The sequence below is a fragment of the Drosophila innubila genome (genome assembly GCF_004354385.1).
Source record: "Drosophila innubila isolate TH190305 chromosome 3R unlocalized genomic scaffold, UK_Dinn_1.0 2_E_3R, whole genome shotgun sequence".
Taxonomy (NCBI): Eukaryota; Metazoa; Arthropoda; class Insecta; order Diptera; family Drosophilidae; genus Drosophila; species Drosophila innubila.
In genome coordinates this window covers 3,206,681-3,233,316 of record NW_022995380.1, presented here as the reverse complement: position 1 = coordinate 3,233,316, position 26,636 = coordinate 3,206,681, and the positions used below count along the sequence as shown (strand labels likewise).

At 36.9% G+C, this 26,636-nt stretch overlaps 3 protein-coding genes across 3 annotated transcripts; 2 read left to right on the top strand and 1 right to left on the bottom strand.

Moving 5' to 3' along the window:
- The first annotated feature begins 4,805 nt into the window (after window positions 1-4,805).
- LOC117790407 (sodium-independent sulfate anion transporter) lies at window positions 4,806-10,596 on the top strand. Its single transcript, XM_034629850.1, has 5 exons — window positions 4,806-5,384; window positions 7,656-7,876; window positions 7,935-8,256; window positions 9,325-9,486; window positions 9,549-10,596. The coding sequence occupies exons 1-5, from the start codon at window positions 4,895-4,897 to the stop codon at window positions 10,250-10,252; spliced, it is 1,899 nt and encodes a 632-aa protein (XP_034485741.1). The 5' UTR covers window positions 4,806-4,894; the 3' UTR covers window positions 10,253-10,596.
- A 3,703-nt stretch (window positions 10,597-14,299) lies between these two features.
- On the top strand, window positions 14,300-15,140 carry LOC117790765 (tetratricopeptide repeat protein 12-like). Its single transcript, XM_034630319.1, has 3 exons — window positions 14,300-14,690; window positions 14,741-14,863; window positions 14,922-15,140. The coding sequence occupies exons 1-3, from the start codon at window positions 14,365-14,367 to the stop codon at window positions 15,136-15,138; spliced, it is 666 nt and encodes a 221-aa protein (XP_034486210.1). The 5' UTR covers window positions 14,300-14,364; the 3' UTR covers window positions 15,139-15,140.
- Window positions 15,141-23,323: 8,183 nt separating this feature from the next.
- LOC117790748 (tetratricopeptide repeat protein 12) lies at window positions 23,324-24,258 on the bottom strand. The gene is made up of 4 exons (XM_034630294.1): window positions 24,128-24,258; window positions 23,835-24,074; window positions 23,662-23,784; window positions 23,324-23,609 (listed from the first exon to the last, which is right to left on the bottom strand). The coding sequence occupies exons 1-4, from the start codon at window positions 24,235-24,237 to the stop codon at window positions 23,393-23,395; spliced, it is 690 nt and encodes a 229-aa protein (XP_034486185.1). The 5' UTR covers window positions 24,238-24,258; the 3' UTR covers window positions 23,324-23,392.
- Window positions 24,259-26,636: the final 2,378 nt, after the last annotated feature.

Here is a 26,636-nt window from a genome sequence, read left to right as displayed (position 1 = left end):
TCCGTATTCAGCGTAGGAGAAATACGGGCTTAACACATAGACGTCATGTGTTGGCATTGGCATTATTTCTAACGAGCGACATGATCATAAAAATAAACGCAAATATAGCACAATGATGGGCAGGTCGAGGTCGGAGTCGATGCTGGAAAGGGGGGAGTGGCTTAGTTTTTATTTTTACACCTGTTTACAAACACAAAACGACAAACAGAGGGAACAGAGACAGAGACAGAGACAGTAGAAAGGAGAATTTCGACTCTGCCAGCACGCACACAATTAAATTTCCGGTATAACACCAAACTCCAGGTGTGCGACTGTTTGCGTGTGTTTGTGTGAGTGTGTGCGGCTGCTGCCTAACACACTTTGGAATCCGTGCCAACTTTTTTGTGGGCTCTTGGCCCCCTTAGCCAAGAGTGAGAGGCCTGTGCATGTTTGAGCCATTAAAATTACGCCTAACAACACTCGTAAAAATGTTCGGCTCACACGGCGTATGCGTATTTTCACATCTCCTTGCCACACGTTTCATTACGAATCCATGGCACGTTTGGCAGCAGCAACAGCAGAAACAGCAGCATCACTGGCAGCAGCAGAAATAGAACAAACGGAACAATTTTCAATATTTGCCACACACACAAACACACAAGGTGGGCGTGGCAGCTGCCGGAAATAATGCGGTGTCTGTCAAAATTGGCAAAATCGTCGCGCGCTTCGTTGCCCTTAACTAAAAATCAAAGGCGTCGCATTTGAGTGGATCTTTCTGTTTATACAATTGGGCGGGGCATGTGGGCGTGACAGTTGCGTACGTGCATCATAATATTTTGTTTGCCTACACACGGCGTATACGTAATATTTGCTTGGCTTTTATTATATGGGCAATTGCAAACGCTCCAATGCCTCGTCAATAAAAAATAAAAACGAATCGGAAAAAATGCGTTAAAATCAAATTTCGTTTAATTTCAAATTTTCAAATTTCATTCATCTTGTGTATATATATTTTTATGGCTCCTGCAGGTGTGTTTGCTGCGTGATGCATGATAACATTTTAATTATACTCGTGAGGGTGGGGATTATTTTTCATTTGGCAAATCAACATTTGCATTTTGATGTTAGTCCCACACTGAGATGTAAAAATTCTATATACACAAAGTTCATAAATCTTAAGGTGTTACATACTCGAGTACAGGATATTTATTATCCGGGCATTTAACCGCAATCTTTTGAATTAATCTACATAGCTGTAAGCTTCACTCGATTCAAAACATATATTACATTTCCAAATTTAGATGATTATTAACTACTCTGGTCATCTTAAGAGTGCTTCAGATACAAGTATGAAGTATTTAATAGTTAAGCACACTCAACTGAACTATTAGAATTATAATTTCTCATTTCATTATCTGTTTTGTTAAAGCTCTAATCAAATATACTTTTTGATAAGACAATTTTCTCCATGTAATTGCAATGTTATTTGCATTTCAAGAGACAAGATGACGCATCTAAAAAATTAATTTATATTATTTCTAGAGTGATTCATTCACACATGCTTTTAACTGTTGTCAAAGCGTCTAATCAAAGGTTATCAATAAACACTCAAAAAAAAAGTGGAAAAAAAGAATTGACAAGAGCTGAAGTATTAATTAAAAGTGCTTGAGCCATTTTTAATTAGTATTATCTATCAAAAAGAAAACAATCTAAAGTCAAGCAGGGTCGAAGCAAACAGTAAAATACAAATAAAGTCGCTTGTAGTCAAGTTTTAATCGAATAACTTGAATTTTATTGTTTTTTCGGTCTCATAAAGAGAAAGGAAGAGAGTAAGAGATCGAGTCTCTGGTGGTTATGAAATAAGAAACTTTAAATTTTATTATGAAAAGCGAAAACATTTTGACATTTATATTGTGTCTGGCATTTCGTTGGAGGCCAGACAAACTACTCAGCACTGGACTAGAGCCATCTAATGCCTCTCTGTCTATCTGTCCGTCTATCTGTCTGTCTGTTTATTTGTTTGTCGACTAATGGAAGAACGCCAGCAGCTGGCAGGACATTAGCTGTGAGCTCAGATCTCTGTCTCAACTTCCATTCAACAGTGTAGTATGTAGTATGCGAGTCAGGTGCGTTGTGAATTTTGCTGCAACAGTCATTATAATAATGCCACAACGAAGTGTGCCTGGAAATAATAATCAGGCAAGACGCCCACATGCCACACCCACCATCTGATTGCACCTGGTGGCTGCAGCTTCCTCATGGCAAGCTGAAACTGAAGCTGATGCTGAGGCACTTAAAATTTCATTTAAATATGGCTGTGCCTCGCACTCACACACTCTCACACACACACACACACACACATGCCCGTAAAGGCATCGTTAAATGTGCAATCGTGCGTCGTGGCAGTTGCAATAATCGGCTGAAATAATAACTTTAAGTGCATCATTTTGTAAACTCTTCTTAGACCCAGTTATTGCTATTGTTGTTATTATTATTGTTGTTGTTGGGTGTGAAAATACGTGCGAAAAATGTTGCAGTTTGAATATGAAAAGCAATTTCCCAAATTGCATTAAACGAACTTACACCAAAATGTCTTTGATCTTAGAATCTCGTAAATATTATATTTATAAGAGAACTATCGGGCACGTTCAGGCAATCATATTCATCAATGTATAGTTGTCTTTGAGTTACCCTGTAAAATGCGTTAGCCTACTGAGTGCAGATTTATAACAATACAATGTCAGAATTGCTGAATATTGTTTTTGAAAATATATTTAAAGCTGATCGGTTAGATTTATGTCATTTGTCTTTATTGTTTTTTTTTTTATAGTCTACAATGAGTCTAAAAAAAGCCCAATTTGCCACTCGTTGTAATTAAAAATGTTTTATTTTTTTATTTTCGAACTGCTTCTATTTTTAATGTATAAATGAGTTTACTTCCGATGCCACATAAAAAATAATAAAAGAAAGTGTTAAGCAACTTAAAACTAAGCGAGATTTAATTGAGTTGTTCACTTAGAAAGTTTCGAAATACGATTGTAACAATATTTGAATAACTATTATGCTTTGGGGCAATTGTGATATGATGTTTTATGCACATTGCAGCATTTGCATTTAAATTTAATTGATTTTATGCAGATATCAATTCGCAAATCATTTAAATACCAATTTTTAGCCTTACAATGATTTCAACTATTTATTTTGTTTGCACGAAGTTTTTGTTATAGAAGCGCATTTAGCTGTAATTATTTTACACATTTTCATTTTATTTTTTCAATTGAATCGGATAGACTTGCCCTGAAATTCGTATTATCTGATGTATAATTTGCGAATTTATACATTTTATGGAAAATACTGTAAATGAAACAGCGCGTGAGATTTGATTGAATATAGATTTGCATGGATTTGCACTAGGCAACGCGACAGATAACTTCATAGACAATAAGAATTTTCAAAATTTTTTACATATGCGAAAAAGTAGTTATGACAAACAAATAAGCTAGCTCAGCGATAAATGCACATATGAGTGCCGGAACTCCAAAGCCGCTTACCTCAAACTTGCTACAAATTTTATTTAACGCCTTTTGGTATTATATAAAGAGCTAGGCTCAAATATCCTTTAAGTCGCTTATATTTTGATTTATGATATATAGATTGAAGGGAATCAAATGTAAATTCGAATCTAATGTCATTGAATAAAGGGTGTTATTTTTGTTGTGTTTTTTATTGCGTCAAACTTTACACTTAACATACAAATGTGCTCAAGTTAATCCGAACTTTGTAATTTGAATTTACATTGAAATTAGCACATAATTTATATGGCTTTTCAACTGGTTTCTTCCACTTACCCTCTCTACCTTATAAAAATATATGTTTTCTGAGTTTTGTTCATCTCGTATCCTCTACTCGTAGTCAAAGTTTTTTGGGGGAAAGACAAAAAATCACATTTGCATAACTCAAAACATAGACACGCACCGAGGGCACGATAGCATTAAATGAAAAAGCACGAAATATAAATATTAATCATACGCCATGTGTGGCCATAATTACACTCTACACGAATTGCTTTTTTGTGAGTTCTAAAAATTAAATTAAAAAACAAGCAAAAAGAATATTTGCGTATCCTATATTAATTGTCTTCAAACGCAATAGATACAGGAATATTTGAACGTGCTGTGAGAATTATTTCACCCAATGATTTCTTGACATTGACGTCATTGGAAATCGCCACTGTTTACAGTACCATAAACAAATGTTGTCGTATGTCGAATGATAATTTACAGAGTTGTGTTACAATTGACACAGCGGGTGTTCAATTAACGGGCAATTAGCAAATCATCTCATCTGGACCGACGAATGCATCTTGAAGCACGATCCGTAGTACCAAAGTGTCAGGTTGGATTCAACATTGAATTTAATAATTATGCGCACAGTAAAGGGCAAGCCCCTGGTACGACTAGTCACCGGGAGGCACAGAGCAGTTAGCATCTAAATTATCAAAATAAAGATCAGCAATTGAAGCAGGTGAGAAAATCAAAGAAAAATACAGAGTGAGAGAGAGTGAGAGAGAGAGAGAGAGAAATCAGCTGGTATCAAATATGTATTTATGTATATTTATATATGAATAAGTAGCTCAAAGCCAGCTCTGTATCTGTTTCTGTATCTGTATCTGTATCTGCTGGATACACAGCTGGCAATTGAGCTGTGAGCGACTCTCTGATATTTAAGGCAAACAAATGGGGACTATAATTTGTCAGGTGAAGGGGGATGCAAAGAGATCTGCGAGATGTGCCATGTGGGATTATAAGCGTACATCAACGACTCGCGCTTTGCTATCAGCATCATTATCAAGTCGCGACTCGTTTGAAACAGTTCCTATCGAAGTCAAAGTCCAAGTTCAAGTCAAAGCTTTTTAATGTATCCGCAGCTGGAACAGGAGCCACAGCTGGAGGAAAGGGCGACCAAGGTGCGTCTCCTGAGCAGCCACAACAATCCGAAAGCCATTTCCTGTGACGATAGGATTGACAAGAAAGTGACACCACCCAGTAAATGGAAACGCGCCCTGTTGCGTCATGTGCCCGTCTTTCAATGGCTGCCCGCCTACAATATGGAATGGGGCATCGATGATTTTATAGCTGGCATCACACTCGGCCTCACCATTATACCCGAAAGTATCGCCTGCGCCCTGCTAGCGGGTCTACCAGCTCGCTATGGTCTGTGCTCGGCCTTTATAGGACCGCTCATTTATCTGATATTCGGATCTATCGATAAGGTGATCATTGGACCCACCAGCCTTGTGGCATTAGTCAGCCTTCAATTCACGGTCGGACGTCCCATTGAGTTTGCCATTCTACTCACCTTTCTTAGTGGAATAGTTCAGATCATTATGGGCACTTTACGATTGGGTGAGTAACAATATTCATAGTTGGAGTACAGTAACTCCTTAAAGTAAAGTTCAAAATACATTCGACACTTCGAAAGCAACTACAAAGTTAGTATCTTAGTACCAGCAATACTTTCGAAAGTAAAGACATATTTAGCTGTACTTGCACTAAACGCAGTATCAGATATACGTTAAGTATTTTTAACCCTTAACTGTCAACCAGAAATAGCTTTATCTTAAATACCGGCTACATCAAAGGTACCTAAAAAATTGAGCGCCTGTATCGGCAACAGCAATAGTGGAATTAATTTTAAATTTTACATGGCATCTGCAAAAGTTTCTAAGAAATCTAAACGAGTGAAAATCCGGCATCTAGGCATGCATACACAGAAAAAAAAGACCAACTTCTAAAATCAAGAAAATTAATCTTAAATATTTTGTTCTTAAAATTAGATTATTTTAAGACCAAATTACTAAAACTAAAATTATTAATCAACAAAATCTTAAAATCTTAATATAAGAATAAAAATCTTAAATTGTTAGGAAAGTATAAATGGGTATATTTCTCTTATTAGAGATGCCGCTTAAGTTGTGAAGCAGTAGGCGGCGGCTCGAAACCCACTCGTAACAAATTAAAATAACATTTATAAAATTACTAAAACAGAATAAAATGTAAATAAATCAAAATTTAAAAATAAGAAAAATTATAAATATAAAAAAATAATTTATATTTATTTTAATTCTTGATTAAAATTTTAAGAGCATTTATTCTTAAAATAAGAACTTGGTCTTATTTAAAATGTTCTTAAAATCAAGATGTGTTCTCATAATTTAAGAATTTTTTTATCAGAGTAGACACAACTTCAGATCGGTATAAATTTGAGTTGCACTATCAGAGTTACGGATCTGCCGAACATAGCCGTTTGAAAGATAACATGCTTCAAAAGTATCTGCTTCCATTTAGAATATCATTAGATAAGTAACTATAGATGTACCATCTACAACACTGAAAAAAAAGACCAAGTTCTAAAATCAAGAACATTCAACTTAAATGTTTTGTTCTTAAAATAAGATTATTTTAAGACCAAATTACTAAAACTAAGATTATTAATCTAAAAAATCTTAATATCTTAATACAAGCATAAAAATCTTAAATTGTTAGGAAAGTATAAATAAGTACTATTTCGTATCAAACAAATGATGGCACCGTGGCGCTCTGGTTAGAGAGGCCGCTTCAGTTGTGAAGCAGTAGGCGGCGGTTCGAATCCCCCTCGTAACAAATTAAAATACCATTTATAAAATTACTACAACAGAATAAAATATAAATAAATCAAAATTTAAAAATAAAAAAAATATAAATATAAAAAATAATATTCATTTATTTTATTTTTTAATTTTATTTTAAGAACATTTATTCTTAAAATAAGAACTTGGTCTTATTTAAAATGTTCTTAAAATCAAGATGTGTTCTCTTAATTCAAGAATTTGATGTTCTCGACGCATTTTTTAGACCAAAAATCTTAGTTCTGAGACCAAAATCTTGATTTTAGAACATTTTTTTTATCAGTGAACCAACAGCATTAACAGTACCTGCAAAGGTATATTCATATATGTATCTATTCGAGCAAACATCTTGTATGTTTTATTGTCACTATCAATTGACTTAAGTGCGACTCGTAAGTCGCTTGATTGTTGTCATTTAATGCGGGAGAGACCACACAATCGGACACTGATCGGTCTCTCTGCCTCTGTCTCACTCTCTTCCAAAGATTTCTGTATAATCTATCTCTAACTAGATAACCTGACATGAACTTGGAATTATTATTTTGATTAGCGGCTCGAGCAAGGTATTAAGTGCATGCTATATCCGACTCGAGGCAGCTCAAAAATCTTAATGAGGGAAAGGCAGAGAATGAGAAAAAGAGAGATATATGAAAACAACTGTCAAATGTTTATTGGAACGATCAATTAGCATCCTGACAATGAAATTAACGCTATGGAAATTATAATAGTATCGTTAATCAGTAATTATAATGTTAATCGATGGCCTAGTACTACAATATCCGTTTTGATAATTTGTGATTCGATACCGATTAAATTAGCTAACGTTTTCCTCAATTCTACTATTGAGCAAACCAACAAACCTGATCTAGTTCAATATGTATAGATCAAGATCATTGTTGAATGTTAATGGATTAAGTTCACACCTTTTCCTAAAAGTTCTTCCCGCTAAATGCGCATTTAAGACTGATCGATTGGCACCTCAATTTATGTCTAATTAATTTGTTCACAGGCTTCATCTTTGAGTTTATATCGATGCCGGTAATCAAAGCCTTCTCATCCGCGACAGCTGTCCTAGTCATCGAATCCCAGCTCAAGGTCCTATTAGGTATTAAGTACTTGGTTCCTGGTCTCATCAGCTCTGTGCGCACTCTCAGCTCCCGCATCGGTGAAGCCAACATGGGAGATCTCATAATGGGCATATGTGCTATCTCCTTTCTCCTATTGCTTGAGGTGAGTATTCGAGTTGATCTGGTAGAGTCATTTCAGTTCTCAACATCTTTCCTCTTAGTTACTGGAGCGTGTGGCACGCAATGAGAAACGTGGCAAGACTTTGCGCGTCTGTTGTCGATATCTGTCCACCTCAAGGAACACGCTTATTGTCCTCATCGCCGCAATTATCTCCTACATTTGGCTCGGCTTCAGGGACAAGCTACCCTATGCCCTCGGCTCGAATGCCCTTTCCAGCTTACCCAACTTTACGGTGCCCAGTTTAACTATTGAAACTCCCACACAAACCTACAGCTTTTGGGAAATTTTGAGTGAACTTAGCGTCGGCATTATTGTCATACCTATTGTGGGAATACTAACCAACATTTCAATTGGAAAATTAAGTGAGTATAAGGAAATTTATTATATTATTTATTTTTATACCCTGTGTGTTTATGTATGTAGCAGGCAGATTAAGGCGTGGCAGACCCCCAAAGTATAAATATTCTTGATTAGGATCAACAGCCGAGTCGATTGAGCCATGTCCGTCTGTCTGTCTGTCTGTCTGTCTGTCTGTCTGTCTGTCTGTCTGTCTGTCTGTCTGTCTGTCTGTCTGTCTGTTTGAAGGCGTCGATCTCAGAGACAATAAGAGCTAGAGACTTCAAACTTGGTATGTATTCTGGATATCATACGCAGATCAAGTTTATTTTTGTTTTTGAGTCGGACCACTATATCATATAGCTGCCATAGGAACGATCGGTCAAAAATTAAGTTGTTGGATAAAAAAATGTTTGTTTTTTGAGATATCTTAGCCAAACTAATAGAATATGCACTTAACTTGGTTTCGTACATCCTGACATCGGTTGAATATATCATATGGCTGCCATAGGAGTAATCAATCGAAAATCAACTCTAAGTGCAGAGTGTACAGGGTACAGGGTATCCTACTGTCGATCATGCTCGATTGTAGCCGCACCTCACCGCGTGCGAAGCGAGCAGGAGCCGGAGCCCCTTGTTATTAAATGTCAACGGTGACCTAGAGTAATTTAATATTTTAAATTTTAAATAAAATTATTACAAATTTAAATTGAAAGGTGGGTCATGTGTTTTATTTCGTTAAAAGTTTCTATAAAAAACCTACTTTACTTTATACATTTTAATATCAATTATATTTTTTAATCTTGACTTCATAGCAGTTTAAAATGAATAATAAACTCAATATTTTATGCAAGAGTTTTTTAAAAGTAATAGAAAATCATGAAAAATTAGAAAGTACAATAATTATTTGTACTATATATTGTTAAATTACGGTTTTAACTACAGTCTTGGTTTATTGCTCTTGTCATCGTAGCGAATCTGCTCTGCAAGGGTATCATGAATACACATTTGTTATTCATGTTAATTTCACTGCATCTTTAGTTTTTATATAAGCCCCATTTTGGCTTGTTATTAAGTAGCTTCTTCATTTGCAGCTCCCAAGGGTCTAGTGGATACAAATCACGAACTGTTGACTGTGGGATTGTGCAATATGTTTGGTTCCTGTGTGCAGGCAATGCCCTCATCAGGTGCCTTCAGTCGATATGCCATTAGCACGGGATGTGGCCTAAAGACTCCCATGGCCAACTTGTATCTGGGTAGGTGAAACTCTTGGGACTGTCAAATAAAGGAATACATCAATTATTGTATTTAATCGCAGGTATAATCGTTCTGCTGGCGCTGGGTTATCTGAGTCCATATTTCAACTATATACCCGAAGCGACACTGGCAGCAATTCTGATCTGTTCGATCTTCACCTTGCTGGACTTCAAGTTACCAGTGCGACTGTGGAGGGAGTCGAAGAGGGACTTTGGGATATGGATGTTGTGCTTCTGTGTGTGTGTGCTCTTTGGCGTGGAGGTTGGAGTTTCGGTGAGCATCATTGTGACCGCACTGCATCTGTTGTTCCTCTGGGCGCGACCAGAGATTCTGGTCAAGATTCAGGAATTGGATGATATGCAATATATATCTGTGGTGCCGGGAAATGGAATCTACTTTCCGGCTATCAATCATTTGCGAAGTCTGGTGTTGAAAGCCTGCACTCAGGCGGACTTTAAGATCACGGTGGTGATCGATGGACATAAGATCACCGGACTAGATTATACAGCAGCTCAGGGTATATCGAAGCTGTCGAGTGATTTGTGCCGTCACTCGGATGCATCCAGTTCAACGCTGTTGATACTCTACAGATTTCCCGGGCACTTGCAACATCTCATTGATGTGACTGACAATCTGGTGTTTTGCGAGAGTGAGACAAAGGTCAAGGAGTTTCTCACACAAGAGTCCCTCCGAAATGGTTATATCAACCTGAAGGAGCATATACGCGCCTCAATTGATCTGGGCTATAAGATTGACATTGAATAAGTACTTGGAAAAGTCACTACATTTTAGCCATAAGTTAATTTAACTATTTATTTAAATGTTTCTCTTAAAAACTCAAAAAAATATATATTTGCTATAGATTTGCTAATTTATTGTCCCAAACCGGAAATCGAAATCCGAGTGAAAAACTAGAACAAATTCGTTAACGGCAGCAATTTATAAGCGCCCCACTGACCTCTAACACTCATTTGCACCACAGCCATATGCAAGAGAAGAGCGTGGGGGGAAGAGCTGGGCAAGGGGCAGGTTGCCATTGGCGGCGCCGTCAATGATTGCCAAGCTAATGGATTTCTGTTTACTTTTTCACTTAGAACGTCGAATGGGAGTAAAAAAAATTTGTGAAAAATAGCGCAAAGAAATTAGAGAAAAGCGAAAGCGCAACACAAACTCAGTGCCTTCGTCATGCCTGCCCCTCCCTTCCGCCTCCCACCGACAATTGTTGGGTTTTTTTTAAAGAGAAAACTGGGAGAAGAACCGAAAGAAGAAAGTTAAGAAACTGTTAGAAATTAAACTAAAATCCTCGCGTAAAGTGGATCAAACTAAAGAAAAACGAGGCAAAAAACAAGCAGCAAAGAAGTAGAATGAGTAGAAAAGAGAGGAAAGCGGAGAAAGGACAAACTAAATGAGTAAGAAAATGACATTGAACGAAAAAGATGTACCCTATATTGCAAAAGTTATTTTTAAATATCATTCATGCTATTCAGAAGACATTTTGCACTTGTTGTTACATTCTTATTTTATAGTCTCTTTCCTTCTTAATAAATTGTAAATCTTATCCTTTTTACAAATTTTTCCTATGACTATAAAATACTCAAATATACAAAATAATTACATAAGTTTCGTACTGAAAAGAGAGCATAATAATAATTGCAAAATTAAAATTTGAAAAATAATCCTCTAAAATTCTTTTTATTTCAATGTCATGCTAAATTGGTAAAGTAAATATTTTTGAAGACTATTCACACCGCAAGAAAGTGCTGGCATTCCCTTTATTTGAAGAGAGCATAGAGTAGAAGATGAAAAACAAGCGCAAAGCAAGTTAATTACGTAAGGTTAAGCGTTGCCACTTGCCAACAGCCGGACAAGTAGCAGAAGCGGGAAGAGGAGTAGAATGGGTTGGTGGGGGGGAAGTGGGGAAATGGAATCTAAGTAGATTTCAAGCACTTGAGGCGTTGCAAATAAAATGCGGCGCTTCAATGCGGCCTTTTTACAGATTTTCCTCAACATTTTCGCAATGTTGATTGCATTGGCAAACGAAGTGAACAGATTTAATGAAATTTAAAATGCTGTCCAAAGTTGGCCGAGAACCACCAACCACAGGATGTGGGCCAGGTGGTGTTGGCCATGCAAATGCAAATCCCCGGCTAAAGGCAGACTCCAACTCTGGAACTTGCTCTGTTAATTATTTCAATGGACTTTATTTGCCAAGCCATTCAGCTGACTTGTCTTGGCCGTTTGCTTTAACTGAATTGCATTTGCTGCAACTCTGAGCTAATGAGTAAATACATGGCTTACACTCCAATTGGCCGTAGATAAATGCAGCGGAAAGTTATACAAATGAGATCATATTTCATACCAAATTCACCCAACTGAAAATCAAATCAATAACAAAATACAAATAACAATAACAATATATTTTATTTTTGCTGTTAACCAGAAAAGCATTCGATTTGTATCAATGCGTTGACCAACACAAAACCAAATATCATTCAAATTGCGGTACGAGCAATCAAAAAAGTTGTTGAAAAGCGGAAATAGTGCATTGCATACTTTGCGGCATTTCCCCACGTGTTGACAATGACAAAAACAAGCTAAACCGCAATTGCCTGTTTATGCCAAATATGCAATAATATGCTAAGTTTAGCGATACCAAGTTATTGACTACCCTGTAACTATCACAACATCAAAGTGAGTTGGTAGAAAACACTTTCGGCTTAAAATGAAATCCACAATAGATTAAATGATGTTTATTTTCGAACGCATTCAAATTTCAATAATCGCTGAGTGTAGGGTATTTTTGATTCAGGCAAGTCCAAGACAAGAGACTTGTAAAGAATTATACTCTTGCAGTGGGTATTACACAAATGTCATAAAACGGATAAAACAGTCAATGTGATCTGTTATACCTTTGAATGGAATATGTGTTCTTAGTGGGAAAATATCAGTTTAAAAAGTTTCTTCTTTTAACAGTTTCATGTCAATACTCTGCGGATAGAATCATTTTATCACAAACGTAGCTACGATAAGAAATATCAGTTTTAAAACGATTGAAAAATAAAATATTGTTTTTGACGTATATCTCTGTAATACAAAGGTTCAATCGTAAAAGGAGTTTCGGAATATAATTTTGTTATTTTCAAAAACTTGTATTCAAGTGCAATTCCCAAAATTGGCAGCAACAGTATTGAAAATTCGAATCCTCCTAGATATCATTTTCTCCTGGTTTGCCTATTTTACTTTTTGCTGTGTCGGTTCAACCTAATAATATTTATTTTCACATGCGGTTGGAAACGCAAATATTATTTGGTTTCATTGGCCAGCTCTATCGTTTCCCCGCTCTCTAATATCTCTATATGTACCCCTCTGTGGTTTCCTCGTTAGCTCAGTTTGTACGGCCTAACAAATTAAATTTTCATATGAATTACTGTGCTGGTCACGTAGCAAAGGGGAGAAACAGGGACAGGGACAGGGGCAGGAGTCATGTCCATGTCCATGTCCATGTCGTGTCCATTGATACGTATTATGTGACTCTGAGGGAAGTGAGTAAAGTGACTGAGTATACATTACCCTCCCTCCTCATTGAACCTTTCCCGCATTTCCCCCTACCTTACCCCCTCAAGTCCCGCTGGCAACTTAATTGCGTCGTCTTTAAATGCGACAAAACGGCAAAAGACATAATTAATAGGCGCATGTGCGGGGATGCGGGGTTCGAGGTGCACGGAGGGATAGGTCCATTCATTTATCGATTTTTGTTTTCTACTGTCCTGGGGGGAAGGCAAAGCTTTCACGATTCTCTCAGCAGCAACATAGCCAATTGGCCGCTGGCCATAAAGCGTTTCAATATGCGCCCCAAACACTGAAATAAAGGCGGCAAAAGGGGGCGTGGTCGTCGATTTTAATGGCATAGTGATGAACGAAGGGGTCGGAGTGGGAAGGGGGAACAATTGTGACGTCTGTTTGCTTGTTTAAATTGTTTAAAATGTCAATTTGATTGCGCTTAATTAAATGCCAAAAATCCTTAAGGACAACAAGCGTACAGAATGCCCGCGAAGGGGAAAATTCCGTCCGAAGAGGACATAGAACGGGGGTGGGGGTCACAAAAAGTTTCATAATAAGCGCAATGAAAATAATTAACAATTTGTAGAAAATAGCAAGTACAAAGCAAATGATGTCAACAGACAAAAAGACAGACAGTCGAAGAGACAGGAAAAACTATGCGGGACAACGCCAACAGAATGAACTAAGGATGACAATGGAGTTGGCCTCCAGTTAGATGCCAGACAATGAGGGAAATTGAGTAAACTGCGTCTCATTCCCTTGGCAAGGAATCCGACATTGAGACGTCACGTTTCCAATGTCCTCTGTCTGTTGGCTTGTTTGATTTTCCATTGCGGCTAAGAGACAATCTTCAAAACTGCTTAAAGGGTTTGCCGTCTCCAGCTACATGGTTAAGTTTGCTAAATGGCTTGTTTCTGTAGGCTAGTGTAGGCCAGATGATGGGGGTATTTATCTTGTTCATTGTTGTGTTAGAGAAACGTTTAATTTAAATTATAAACCAATTTGTACTTACAATTGGCATCTGATTTACATTGTAATAGGGAAATATAACAGTAGCATTAAGGACTAGAGCTCAGAAATATGAAATAAGTTTAAAAATATTAATTCCGAAAAAGTTAACTGAAATAAAATAAAATAACAGCAGTAAAATAATTATTAAAATAATATATTAGTGTAAGTAAAATAGCAAAGTTGGCTGAGTGAATATCAGTCATCTATAAAAGCAGTCGAATATATGTTTATATATTACAAATCAGATTCAGTACTACAACTTAAATGATATATACAATAACAAAACATATACCTAATCACAGAAAATGTCATCTTACATTCACAGTGAATTACATGAGGATTTTCTGCTTAGACCCTCGAAGGTAGATGATGTCCTTAAACTTCTTCATGAGATCGCAAAGACTGGCAAGGATAAGGCAGAAGTTGACATCAGTGAGGGCGTTACGGATACGAGTTTTGTGGTTATGCAACGTCAAAATGTTGTTAAGAAAAGCAGAAGTCTATCGAAGAGGAACATATTCAGCAAACCAAACATGAATCAAATGACATTCATGCGTCAGATAGATGTTAGCGAGGAGGAACGGAAGAAAGCTCGAGCGGAACGCGTCTCTGTGGCAAACAATTTCCGCAGGTAATTCAATATTATACACTTCCGTTCAAAAGTAATATCTTCTCAAATAGACTGGGAAATGCGGAGTATCGCAAGTCAAACTTTGATAAGGCTATTGATTATTATACGAAGGGTTTGAATTATATCAACGATTCGCCAGTTCTATTTGTCAATCGCAGTCTGTGCAACATCAAGTGAGTAAATTGAAGTTTTCATTTTACTGATTGCTTTTCTACTAACTACTCTTTTTAGAAAACATGAGTACAAACGCGCCTTATTAGATCTCGACCATGTGTTAAATCATCTGGATGGATGCTGTCTTCAGGCATGGCTCTATAAGGCGGGAACTCTTAAGCGAATGAACAATGAGGCCGGTTATGAAGAATGCGTAGATAATGCTCGCAGATTTAATAGTCCAAGTTTAAAATATATTGAAAACTTTTTGAATAAAATGCGATCAGAATTCTAACAGCCACTTTAAATATTCGCAAAAATAATTGATCACATTTCATAAATAGATTGCTAATTATTTTTAAATTAAAATCATGGCAAAAGTGGTTCTTGGAAATACAATTTTCTTAAATTAAAATTGCACTACTGATGTCTTCACATACTCAAAATACTCGAGAGACACTTGGGGATTTTCATCAGCATTGGAATTGCTTATCAATTATCAATTCAGTTAGAACTTGATACTCGACAACTTCTTTGCACTCAAAATATGCAATTTTTCATTTGTGAAATGAAAATTCATGGCACATTTTGCAAATTGTGTTTTGAGCAGCACTTGGCTAGAATAAACAAGCTAGAAAATTGCCTAAATGTCCGACTTAGTAGTACCCTGCCCATGGAACGAGGTGACTCTATTGTAATTATAGGGCAGAAGTAACAGCTAGTACATCATAAAATTGTTGTCTTAACAGCTAACCAGCTGTTAATGAATTGTGGAAAGAGTGAACACTTCTATCTGCAGTGTTGCCCATCAAGCTGCTTCAGAGTCAAGTGCTCGTATCTACACTTCGATATATAGTAAGCTCTCTTGAGGGAAACAGCTGCCACATTATGAGTTAGGCATATGAATTGTGAGTACTTGCGAGTACTTCATGCAATTACGAATGCAGCAGCTTGAAATGATTGCACTTGACTTAACTTTTACTTTCCACTTCCCTCCCAAATTCACCCGCGCTTGAGCATGGCCATAAACTTCCCGTCTTGCCACAAGTTAAAGCAACTGGCAATGTATCTTTAAGATACGCACAGAGCAGACACATGTGCGGTGTGGTTCAGAGCTCGCACACTTTGAATTCAGTTTGTGAGTTTTTATGGCTGCACGTTGAGCAAACCATGGGGCACAGCTCGGCCGTACAGTGTCGCTTTATGGTTGCATGTGCCACCTTTTGTGCCTTCTGCGTCTCAGTCGAAGTTACGCAACAAAAACGCGTGCTCAATAAACTGTTGCCGACAGCTTATACCCTTGCAGAGGGTTTTGATTGATAATATATACCTAATTTCATGAACATCTGTCTGCAGATTGAAGATAGTCTAATCAAATTTCTAATCTAGTTTCATTTTACTTTGAATCAATCATAATCATTTATTTTTACAATTATTTCAGAAGATGTTTAGTTCGCTCAGATTTTATGTTAATTTAACAGTTGTCTGTTCTGTTAATTTTAATGATTTCTAAACTCAATATACATGAATTTTAGCATCCACCTTAGTAGAATACTAATAAATTGTTTTTCTTATAGTTTAAAGCAATTATAATAATTAAAGTTGTTTATAATATGTACAAACTTTTCTTGTTTACTACAACAAACCGTATGACAATTATCAGGGAGAGTAAATAAAAATAATATTGTTTTTATATTTCAATTGAAAAATTATTTGCTTAACCTAACTTTTAAAGAGCGTGAAATATACCAAAATTTTTCTCAAAGGATAGTCTGTGCAATTTCACCAAAATCTTCAAATTTAAGATTTTTATTATTTTACTCATAAAACAAAAAAAGAAAAAAAAATGAAAAAAAGTTATCCTTATTTTATGAGTTTTATGTTTATTATTTTATCATTATTTTATGAGTTTTATTTTTTTGCTCAAAAATAAAGATTATTCCTTATCAAAATACTATTTTTCTTTTTAAAAAAATTACAAAAATCAAAAATAATCATTAATTAATTGATGATGTAATTTTTACAATAAAATTTATCATGATTACAGTCCCTGATAATAGTATTAACACATTTTTTTCAACTTCATTTTAGTTTCGACAATCTTAATAATTCATATTTACGAGATTTGTTTATTATGTTAACTATTCTTATTTAATGCAAACTCACTGTTCTTGGCTAAATTCAAATTAATGTAATATTTTAAAATAATGTGCAAGGGTATTTAGGTTTCGATATCTCATACATACCAATTTTCTTCTCATATTTCCTTAACTTGACTTAAAGTTAAGGCATCGCTCACAAAAAGTTAAACGCACATCAAAAGCCAACTAATTTGGCTGTAAAAATAACATTAAATCACATTCATTTCGTTGGTCCAATCATAAAATACAAAGAGAGAAGAGGAGATGAAAATACTCTAGTACGAGTAATATCGAATTGAGGACAGGGTCAGGGGTAGCTAAGGTAGCTTTGAGCTACCTTCGATTCAAAAAGCAGCCCCACACGACGTGGTCTTTAAGCTTATGTTGCACTTGACTGATTTTTATGCTTTGATGCTCAATGATTTTATTATTAAAAGCAACTGTCGTCGTTGTATGTGTGTGTGTGTGTGTGTGACTCTTTTGGGGGGGTTGTCTGCCACAAAAACCCCTCGCGTTGCATATAGAAAAAAAATTAGAGAAAGGGGATACAAAAAAGTGCTGCATACTTTCTGGCTACGTTCGCAGTTGCAAAATTGCTGCCAGCTGAAGGTTGCCGGTGGCTGTGTGGCTCTGTGGCAGTGCCACTTCACCTTTGCTTTGTGTCGTGTGGATGCTACACTTGGGAGTCGCTTAGCTGTCTAAATATGTCACTTGAATTTGACGACGGCCACTTTCGCAGGGCGAAAACCCGAAAAAACAAAACTGTTGCCAGCTTTTGTGTGCCATCCCCTGTTACCACGCACACACATGCATGCACACATACGTGAAAGTTCCCTTAAGCTGCTTTACCCCTCCCAATCCATCCCATCTCATCCCATCTCTCTACCAACCCCATAAATGTCCGTGTCTTGTTTTCTTAAAATATTAGTTTCCTTTGCGTCCGCTGTTTTTTCTGACTTTTCCTCCAAGTCGTGTGGAGTGCGGGGGAAATTGTTTTACTGCTTTTTATTGTCATCTTTGTTATTTGTTATAGTGTGTGTGAGGGTGTGTGTTCGTGTGTGCCACCTTTTTACTGCCTCTGTCTGTGTCTACTGTTTGCTTTGACTCAGTTACATCTACAATAGCTGGAACAGTCGACGGCCAAGAGCAAGTTGTCATGAATAATGAAAAAGCAACGTGAATACATTTCTTCTAGCCGGGCCCATAGCTTTAGCTGCCACTGTCTGACTGTGCATGCATATGTGTGTGTGTGTTTGTGTGGTATCTCTATGAAACTCAATGGAATACACGGTAGAAAAACTATGAATTATTTTTGACTGCTTGAAATATTTTACGCATTTCTTGACCTATTTTGAAGGACAGCAATTAAACTATGATTACATTTTGAACAGATTATATATTTTCTATTATCTACTTAGTTTGTTTGATTTTGTTAAGCAGTGAAATAGGGAACAAAAATGAAATTATTTATTTATTTATTTATTTGTTCAAGTACCAACATTATTAAAAGCTAGTGATGGAAAATACATTGAAATATCGACACCTCACTGGCAATTGTTTATCGTAGTTAATTTTTAGAACTAAGTGTAGTCGTTTTATTTTGCACGACCTATCGTAAAAAATTATCTACAAAAATGTCAATGTTTAATTCAAGCATTAAAGTGATAAAAGAAAACTAAGATTTCACAAAAAAAATAGAGGGTGTATTTTGTGATTACGATTGCGTATTTTAATTTAAAAAAAAAACAATTTCAATAGAAAGCTCGATCTATTTTTGTTCGTTATATCGACAACTCTAAGCTTTTTTTGGACGATTTTCTATTTCGATATGAATCTCGATCCAACGCTTGGATTTACATCAAACTCTTATTTTGTGATTATTATGAATTATTTAGAAAATGTATTTTGATTTAGTACAACTGACAATAGTTATAACTAATAATTCTTGATCAGTTAAATTTGTAATCTCTCTCTCTTTCTTTGTCGCTTTCGGTTGAATCATGCAAGTTTAATACCTTCTTGAGTAGTTACACATTTATCTAATAATTATAAGCTGTACATACATTTGTTACCTGCAGTGTACCTTTTTATCAAGTGCTACATACTTTTGTCGACCAATATTTTGACATTTAAAAATATAAAAAATAAGTCTAGTGACTTGGAATTTATCATTAACAATATATGGTCTGAAATAAAAATATAAAATGAGCGAAAACAGGGTATTAGTGATTCCTTACCAAACATCATTGATTTTACTACAGAATTTTTCTTAGTGTATAGTTGAAGTGACACAGTCACAGACAGCCGGCAGGTAGTGTTACCCCAACTGCTGATATCCTTGACACCCTCGACACCCGCCAGTCACTTGCTAATTCAGTAACAGTAACTGTAAAAGTAACAGTAACAGAGGCAGACGTAACGGTGTTGCATTTGTCTGTGCCTTTCAGTCGATTGTGTTTGTTTTGTCCACTCATTGTCACAGTCAGTTTTCCTCCCTCCTCCAATCCTGCTCACTCCCACACACACAAATAGGCGAAAGTAGAAGGGGAGGGAGAGAAAAAGAAGATACTTTGTATGCCAATATAGATTTCCCTTATTTACCGTTCATTGCTCGCAGGCGTGCTCATAGTTCGCCATTTGTTCCCTGTCTTCAGCTAGTCTCTCTCTGTTTGTGTGTGTGTGTGTGTCCTTTGCCTTAAGCTACTTCCAGCGAAAGACACGCCCCCGCACATACTGATGATGTGACCGCCTCCCTCCACCCCTCGTTCTCCTTGAGCTTTTGTTGTTTTTGTTTGCATTTCAAATTCGTAGCGCAGTCGATGAGAAAATCGAAATCAACAAAGCAAATAAACATTCAATAAAGCGCAAAAGTGTCAATAGATTTTTGGTCATTCGCCTTGTTGAAGCTCTGCGAGGTTCTTGGGGTGGAATGGAGAGGGGTGTGGAGGGGTGTGTGGTGTTCCGGGCAGATAGCCAAAGAATTGGCATGCTAATTAAAATGGGATACGCACAACTTTAAATGAACTGCCAGCCCCAAATGACAGCGTCATTGTCAAGTGTTCGATAGAGGGCCAAAAGAGGGGAAGGAGAACGATGCAGAGGCAGAAGAAGAGAGTGAAAAATGCTACTTAATGAAAATCTTGATGGGCGGCAAGTTCAATTTCGGTTAAACGTCGTTGTGACCAACTACAGAATAACAACACGCATCGAGCTAAAAACTTGGCCAAAAATCTACAAGTTTTGCAGTTTCAGAACAGCCAAAATGAATCCCGGATGTGGCTTAAAAATGGGAACAAAAAATTACAAACAAAACGAAACTAAAATACCCTGCAAAATATAGTATACCATTTATATATGCTTAACTTTCTTATTTTCTCACAATGTACTATATCTGAAAACACAAATTTCCAAGTCTAAATTTGTGCTCGAAATATTTGCAGAAACCAAAATACCCAAGATATGAAGAGTATACCGAAACGATGCTAAGCAAACAAATACTTATTTTAAGAAAGACAATGGACTCCACCACATTCTCATGGTAAGAGTCGAAAGCGGAGAAGCTTCCTTTTAAACTCCAGACTCCAATGAAACCAGAACTCCCCATGGCAACAAAGTTGTTGCTGTTGTTGTTATTGTTGTTGGTTTTGGGTCTTGTTTGGCTGTTTAAACCGCAATACAGATAAAGGCCAAATTACTTTTTGGCCAAGACGTTGCCAAGATGCGAACCCACGAACCGCAAGCTGAAAACTAAACACAACACTGGACAACTTGTCAGCACAGGCGGAGGGAAAAACAGGGGAATTAGGAGGATGAGCAACAAGGCTGAAAATGTGAAAATATAGTTTTGAATGTGTTTGTGTTGAAAATGGGTTTATAGTGATCCTCTTGAGAAATTAATGTGCCAGCTTGTAACCCCTTTGGAGTGGGAATTCGTGAACTGAGAGATCAGCCGAAGTAATGTTAGCCTGATTTATGAATAGGTTTATTGATGTCGACCCAAAGTCATGGCGTCTCAATTGAAGTTAGCATATTTCTCCTAGGAGCTGATAACCGAAGACGAATCTACTCTCGTTTTATAACTTTGCAGAGAGTATTTAAGGTTTGTCATAGAAATGATTAGCCGAAAATCAACGTTTAGTATGCTAAGCTTTGTTGATTATGAATGTATCTCAAAAAATCTCAGAGTTTGTTTTGTTTCTTAGATTGGGTTCCAAACGGTTCCATATATTAAATTATTATTATTATATGGCCTGATATATGGCTACAATCGTACAATTATATAAAATAGCTGATATCAAAACTTCAGAGTGCCGAAGACAACAATTCCTTTTGTGTTTTCAAGGTCTATTTGAATCTCGTAAGAAGGTGTATTAATCAGTTTTCTCAGTTTTCCAATGACCATTCAACATTTGTGTAAACATCATCATTGTCCGTTACTGCTTCAATGTGTGGCACGTGCAACCGCAGGACTAACTGGGAATTGTCAATCGACAGTAGCAGGTTGCTTTTTGCCACACCTATAAAAAGCCGCAATGTTGCAGCCAAGGATGAGCCTTGGATCTGATTGCAAAAAGCACAACAGCACCAACAACAAGTCGCACAGGAAACAGTAAGAGAATTAGAGCCAAGAGTGGGAACAATACGAGTATCAGGACATTGTTGTGGCAGGCGACAAACTTTTGCTGTGCCACAAAATAGAAGGACAACATACAGGCAGACAGGCAGACAGGCAGGGGAAGAAACTGGGGCAGATGCAGTTGCAGCTCTTGCAACCACAAAAATAAGTGTTTACAGCATTGATTACAAACGTGGGCGAGAGAATGGGCGTGGCAGCTGCCCCCCGCATGCAGTTGTCGTTGCAGTTGCAGTTGCAGTTGGCGTTGGCGTTGATTAGAGTTCAGCCCACAAGGATTTTTGCATTTCTAAGATGCAATGCGGAAGGGAGCTCGTGACCAGACTCAGTTAGCGTGTCAGTAGGACCAAGGGAAATGCCTGGGTGGTGGGGGGTAGGTCCTTTCAGTGGCTTAGGTGTCAACTTGGCGGCCACACACAATTGACAAACAACAGTGAAACCCTTTTTGTGGCATTTCCGTTGCGTTTGTTTGCCAGTTTACAATCCAACGTCAACGACAACGACAATGAGAATGAGAATGTAACCCTCCATGCTTGCCACAGGAGTCGCCATGCCACGGCTTGCCACAGTTGTGACAAAAGTTTATACCCAAAGCATTTGAACTGCATTTCATTATGGAGCAACCTGCAAGGCTTGTGCCAAAGCAAATGCAAATGGTGTTGGCGCCATATTGAAAACTCTGTGGCCACCCAACCACCGCAGCACCGCACCACCGCACCACCCTAACACCCAGCAATCCAACCACATCCCACCGCAGGGTCAGTCTTTTGTGGTGTTGCCATCGGGGGGAGAAACGTGGTCCAAACGAAGCGTATAAGTGGCCCTTATCGTGGCTAGAATTGCAGTTGGGGCTGCTTTCAAACTGGTTCCTCTCGCACATCGCATATACCGTAAAAAGGGACGCAGAGGGAGTGACAGGAGGCACTGTAGCTGTATCTGCTCGCACTGTATGGATGTACCGAGTATATTGTATTGGCAAATATTCTCATGACAATAGGAATTTTTATTGAATTTATGCAAAAATTGCAAATTTCATTTGCCACACAGTTCCTCTCTTTCGCTCTCGTGAATACCCTGTAACCAGAGAAAATGTATACGGTGTATCAATGATCCCTCTATATGTTGATTTTAGTGTAAATTCACATGTTCTGAGTTGACTTCAGTAAATGACAGGTATCTATAAAGTCGTGCACACACTCGAGAAGGCTATTCCAACTTGACTCTAAATTGTTTTGCGTTTTCATGTTGCTTTTTTATGAAAATTTTGAGGGCAAATATGGGTAAATTGCATGTGACAGTAAATGAATTGAAGTGCATAAAAGGACCAAGGGAATATTAGATACTGATATGTGTCGGGAGCCCAGAGAAGAGAATGAAATATAGAATAATATTCAGACGTTGAACATTCTGATAATACGGGATAATACTTAAATAATAAAATGAAAGAAAAAAATCAAGGACTGTAATCATTTTTTTTTTTCATAAAATTTAAAAAATTATCATTATTTTTTTTTTGATTAATGATTATTTTTTGAGTTTTATTTTTTTGTTCAAAAATCAAATTAAAACAAAAATTTGAATATCATGGTAAAATTGAATACATTACACTTAAAGAAAAATGTTGGTATATTTCACGCTCTTTTAAAGTAACTAGAAGTGAATGATTTTTCCAATAATTATTATTAATAATAATTTTAATTATTTACTTAAGAAGATTCGTAGGAACCGGAAGAATGAAAAAGTGCAATTTATTGATGTGGAATTCGAATGTAGTTTTAGAAATCAGATCGCATTTTATCTAGAAAATACTCAACATAATCCAAATGGCGTCTATTATATCTACGCGCATTATCAACGCATTCTTCGTATCCGGCATCGTTGTTCATTCGCTTTAGAGTTCCCGCCTTATAGAGCCATGCCCGCAGACAACAGCTGTCCAGATTATTGAGTACATGATTCAGATCAATTAAGGCACGTTTATATTCACGTTTCCTACATATATATTGTCAGATAATTAGAATACAATCAGGTATGCATTACCTACTTGATGTAGCACAGACTGCGATTGACAAAAAGAACTGGCGAATCGTTAATATAATTTAAGCCCTTCGTATAATATTCAATAGCACTGTCAAAGTTTGTCCTGCGATACTCCGCATTTCCCAGTCTATTTGAAGAGATATTATTATTGAACGGATGTAAATTATTTGAAATTACCTGCGGAAATTGTTTGCCACACGGACACGTTCCTCTCGAGCTTTAATACGTTCCTCGTCGGTTAAATCGATCTGACGCATGAATGTCATTTGATTCATATTTGCCCTTAAGTTGGGCTTCTTGCTCGTACTCTTGCTTCTCTTCCCGCTGCTTGAAGATCTTTGTGTTACTAGGAAACTGGAATCTGTAACGCTCGCGCTGATGTCAACCTCCTTTTTAACCTCCGGTTCCTTAGTTCCTCTGGGGAAATAACAGGTATTATACGGTAGATAGTTGTGCAACGGGAAACTTACTCCATTTTGTTGGACTTTGCCATTTCGGCTAGGAACTTTATGATATCGTCCACCTTTGACGGTTGACGGAGGAAATTCTCATTGAGTTCGCTGTGTTTTGTGGTCGACATTTTGTTTTGTGTATGCGTGAATGTGTGTGTTAAAGTTGTATCTATGTGTGTGCTGTATGCTTCTACTTGGAGTACTAAATATTATGACATTTTGAACATCTTCAACATCATGTTTGACTCTCGCACAGCCAACTAAGCTAATCTGCAGAACAGTAATAATCATTATGTGCAGCTGTTAAATGTGGTTGCAGTTCACGTTCACGTCCATGCAACTTCTGCAATGAGGAACCAACCCTCCCCCCATCATCGTCTTGGCCAAATTAGTTCTGGCTGGGAATTCACGTCAAGCAGCTGGCTCATTAGCCAGCATGTGGTTTTTAGGATTAACTCAATTAAAATTTTGAGGTATTAAAATTGTCTTGTAAAAACGAGTTAAACATTGACAGAACGAAGTCTAAAAAGCGGTCGGAAACGGAAGCCGGGCGATTGTAAAAAAAATTGTAAAAACCACATGTATTTTCTCCATTCTAGACAGGGATACGAGAATGACACATCTTTATTTGCGCCTGAAATTATTTAATTGAGTTTGTTTGAAAATTTCTTTTAAATTAAGAAAGTTTTTGCACGTGACTCTTTTGTGGGGACCCGCAACTTTTTTTTCCATTCATTTTGGAACGAATCTCGACAGCCTGTCGACGTTACACGCCACACAGCACGTGCTGCAGTTTCTAAAGTTTTTTTTTATACATATTCTCGTTTTATTTATTTATTCTGCTTGCCGCAAGGCAATCAAAAGTAAAATAATCATAAAAATCACGCATACGCCAAGGGGTTCAAGGAAACTAATCACGGCAAACTAATGAGCAGAGCAACTTGGGTAATAATTAAAAGATTTATATATAATCTTTAACACCTTAAGCGATGGTATATCAGAAGAAGTTTAGAAATATGCAGGAATTTGAAGCCAAGCGGAATTTACTAAAACCTTCAAATCAAGTAATATCTTACATGTGAAAGTAACTTAAAGATTACCTCAAATGGTCACATGAACACATGTCAGGACATTGTTGTTTTGTTAAATTTAATTTAAATTTCATACTTTAAATTCATAACTGAAAAGATCAAAATTTTAATATTAATATAAGTTAAAATAAAATCTATTTCTTGAATAGCTTTTAAGAATACTAGATTCAATAAAATTAAACGAAATTGTGACTAGTGCACTAACTTATAAGTATGTAACTACTTATTGCGCTAGGAAGACGAAAATAATAAATACAATACAATTAAAAAAAAAAAATAAATAAATAAAATAAAATCTAATTGTGTATCGTTCATAAAAATAAAATAAATTAATTTGGAAATTAAGAAAAATCAGGCATTTTTAAAAAAATCTTTACATGTCAAAAATAAATAAAATCCAAATCTAAATAAATAAAACATTTAAACATTAAAATTCGCATAAAGAGTTTGCCATTCTCTATCTTTTTGTTCATCATCCACTTGGCAGAAGCGTGAGAATCATTGCATTTAAAAATCGTTTTGTTTTATAGTCATTTTTTATGAGTATCGTCATATTGACGCATATTATTTTCAATTTTCGCAAAATGTTGCTCACGTTTCTCCAGAATATGCTCATTAATATTTGTTAGCAGTCACTGCGAGTGTTGTGAAGCCAGAGCTTCAGTGCTTGGCATGTTGGCCGTGGTCATTGGCACAGAAACCCACTGTGTGGCATGCAACATGTCGGATTCCCTGCAGGCGACAAGCCGGCTTGAGGCGTGTGGCATGCGGCATGAGGTCGAAATGTGCGAGCATTGCAAAAGCATGGCATACTTACAGGCGCTGATGCCGTCACGCCGACATTGATGACTGCGTTGACAAGTTGCCCCAGCTGCGGCAACGGCAACTGGACGACGTGCGCCAGTCTCCTGAGAAATGTGTCAAGCGTGGCAACTTGAGCTGCATAAGCAAGCAGTTTACGCGTGCCTGCCACAATCGAGGGCAAGTGGGAGTTAAGGCGAGGCGGTGCGGTGCGATGCGGCGCGGAGTGAGGCGTGGCGTGGCATGTTGCTAGGTGTTGGCCACCAACTGCCAGCTTAATGTTACATTGGCCATTCTTGTAAACTTTAAAGTTACGCTAGCGTTTGCGCTTACTTTGTTACAAGTATTTTCAGATTTTTCACATTTATCCCTTCGTTTTTCCATTCTTTTACAGACAGAGAAACTATGGCAAAAGTTCAAGTTAAAGTTAAAGCGCTGATCGCCGCAGGCTCTGTGATGACTTTTTAACTTGGCTTTTCACCTCTTTGGCCAAAAATAAAACATAACCTACACCAGGAATTTTTAAAATTCTGTTTATGTTAAACCCAAATACGCTACTCTATAAAACAAGTATAAAGACTCTACAAGTTCAAAAATTCAAAATTAAATATTTGAAAACTCAATTGAAAGCTTTT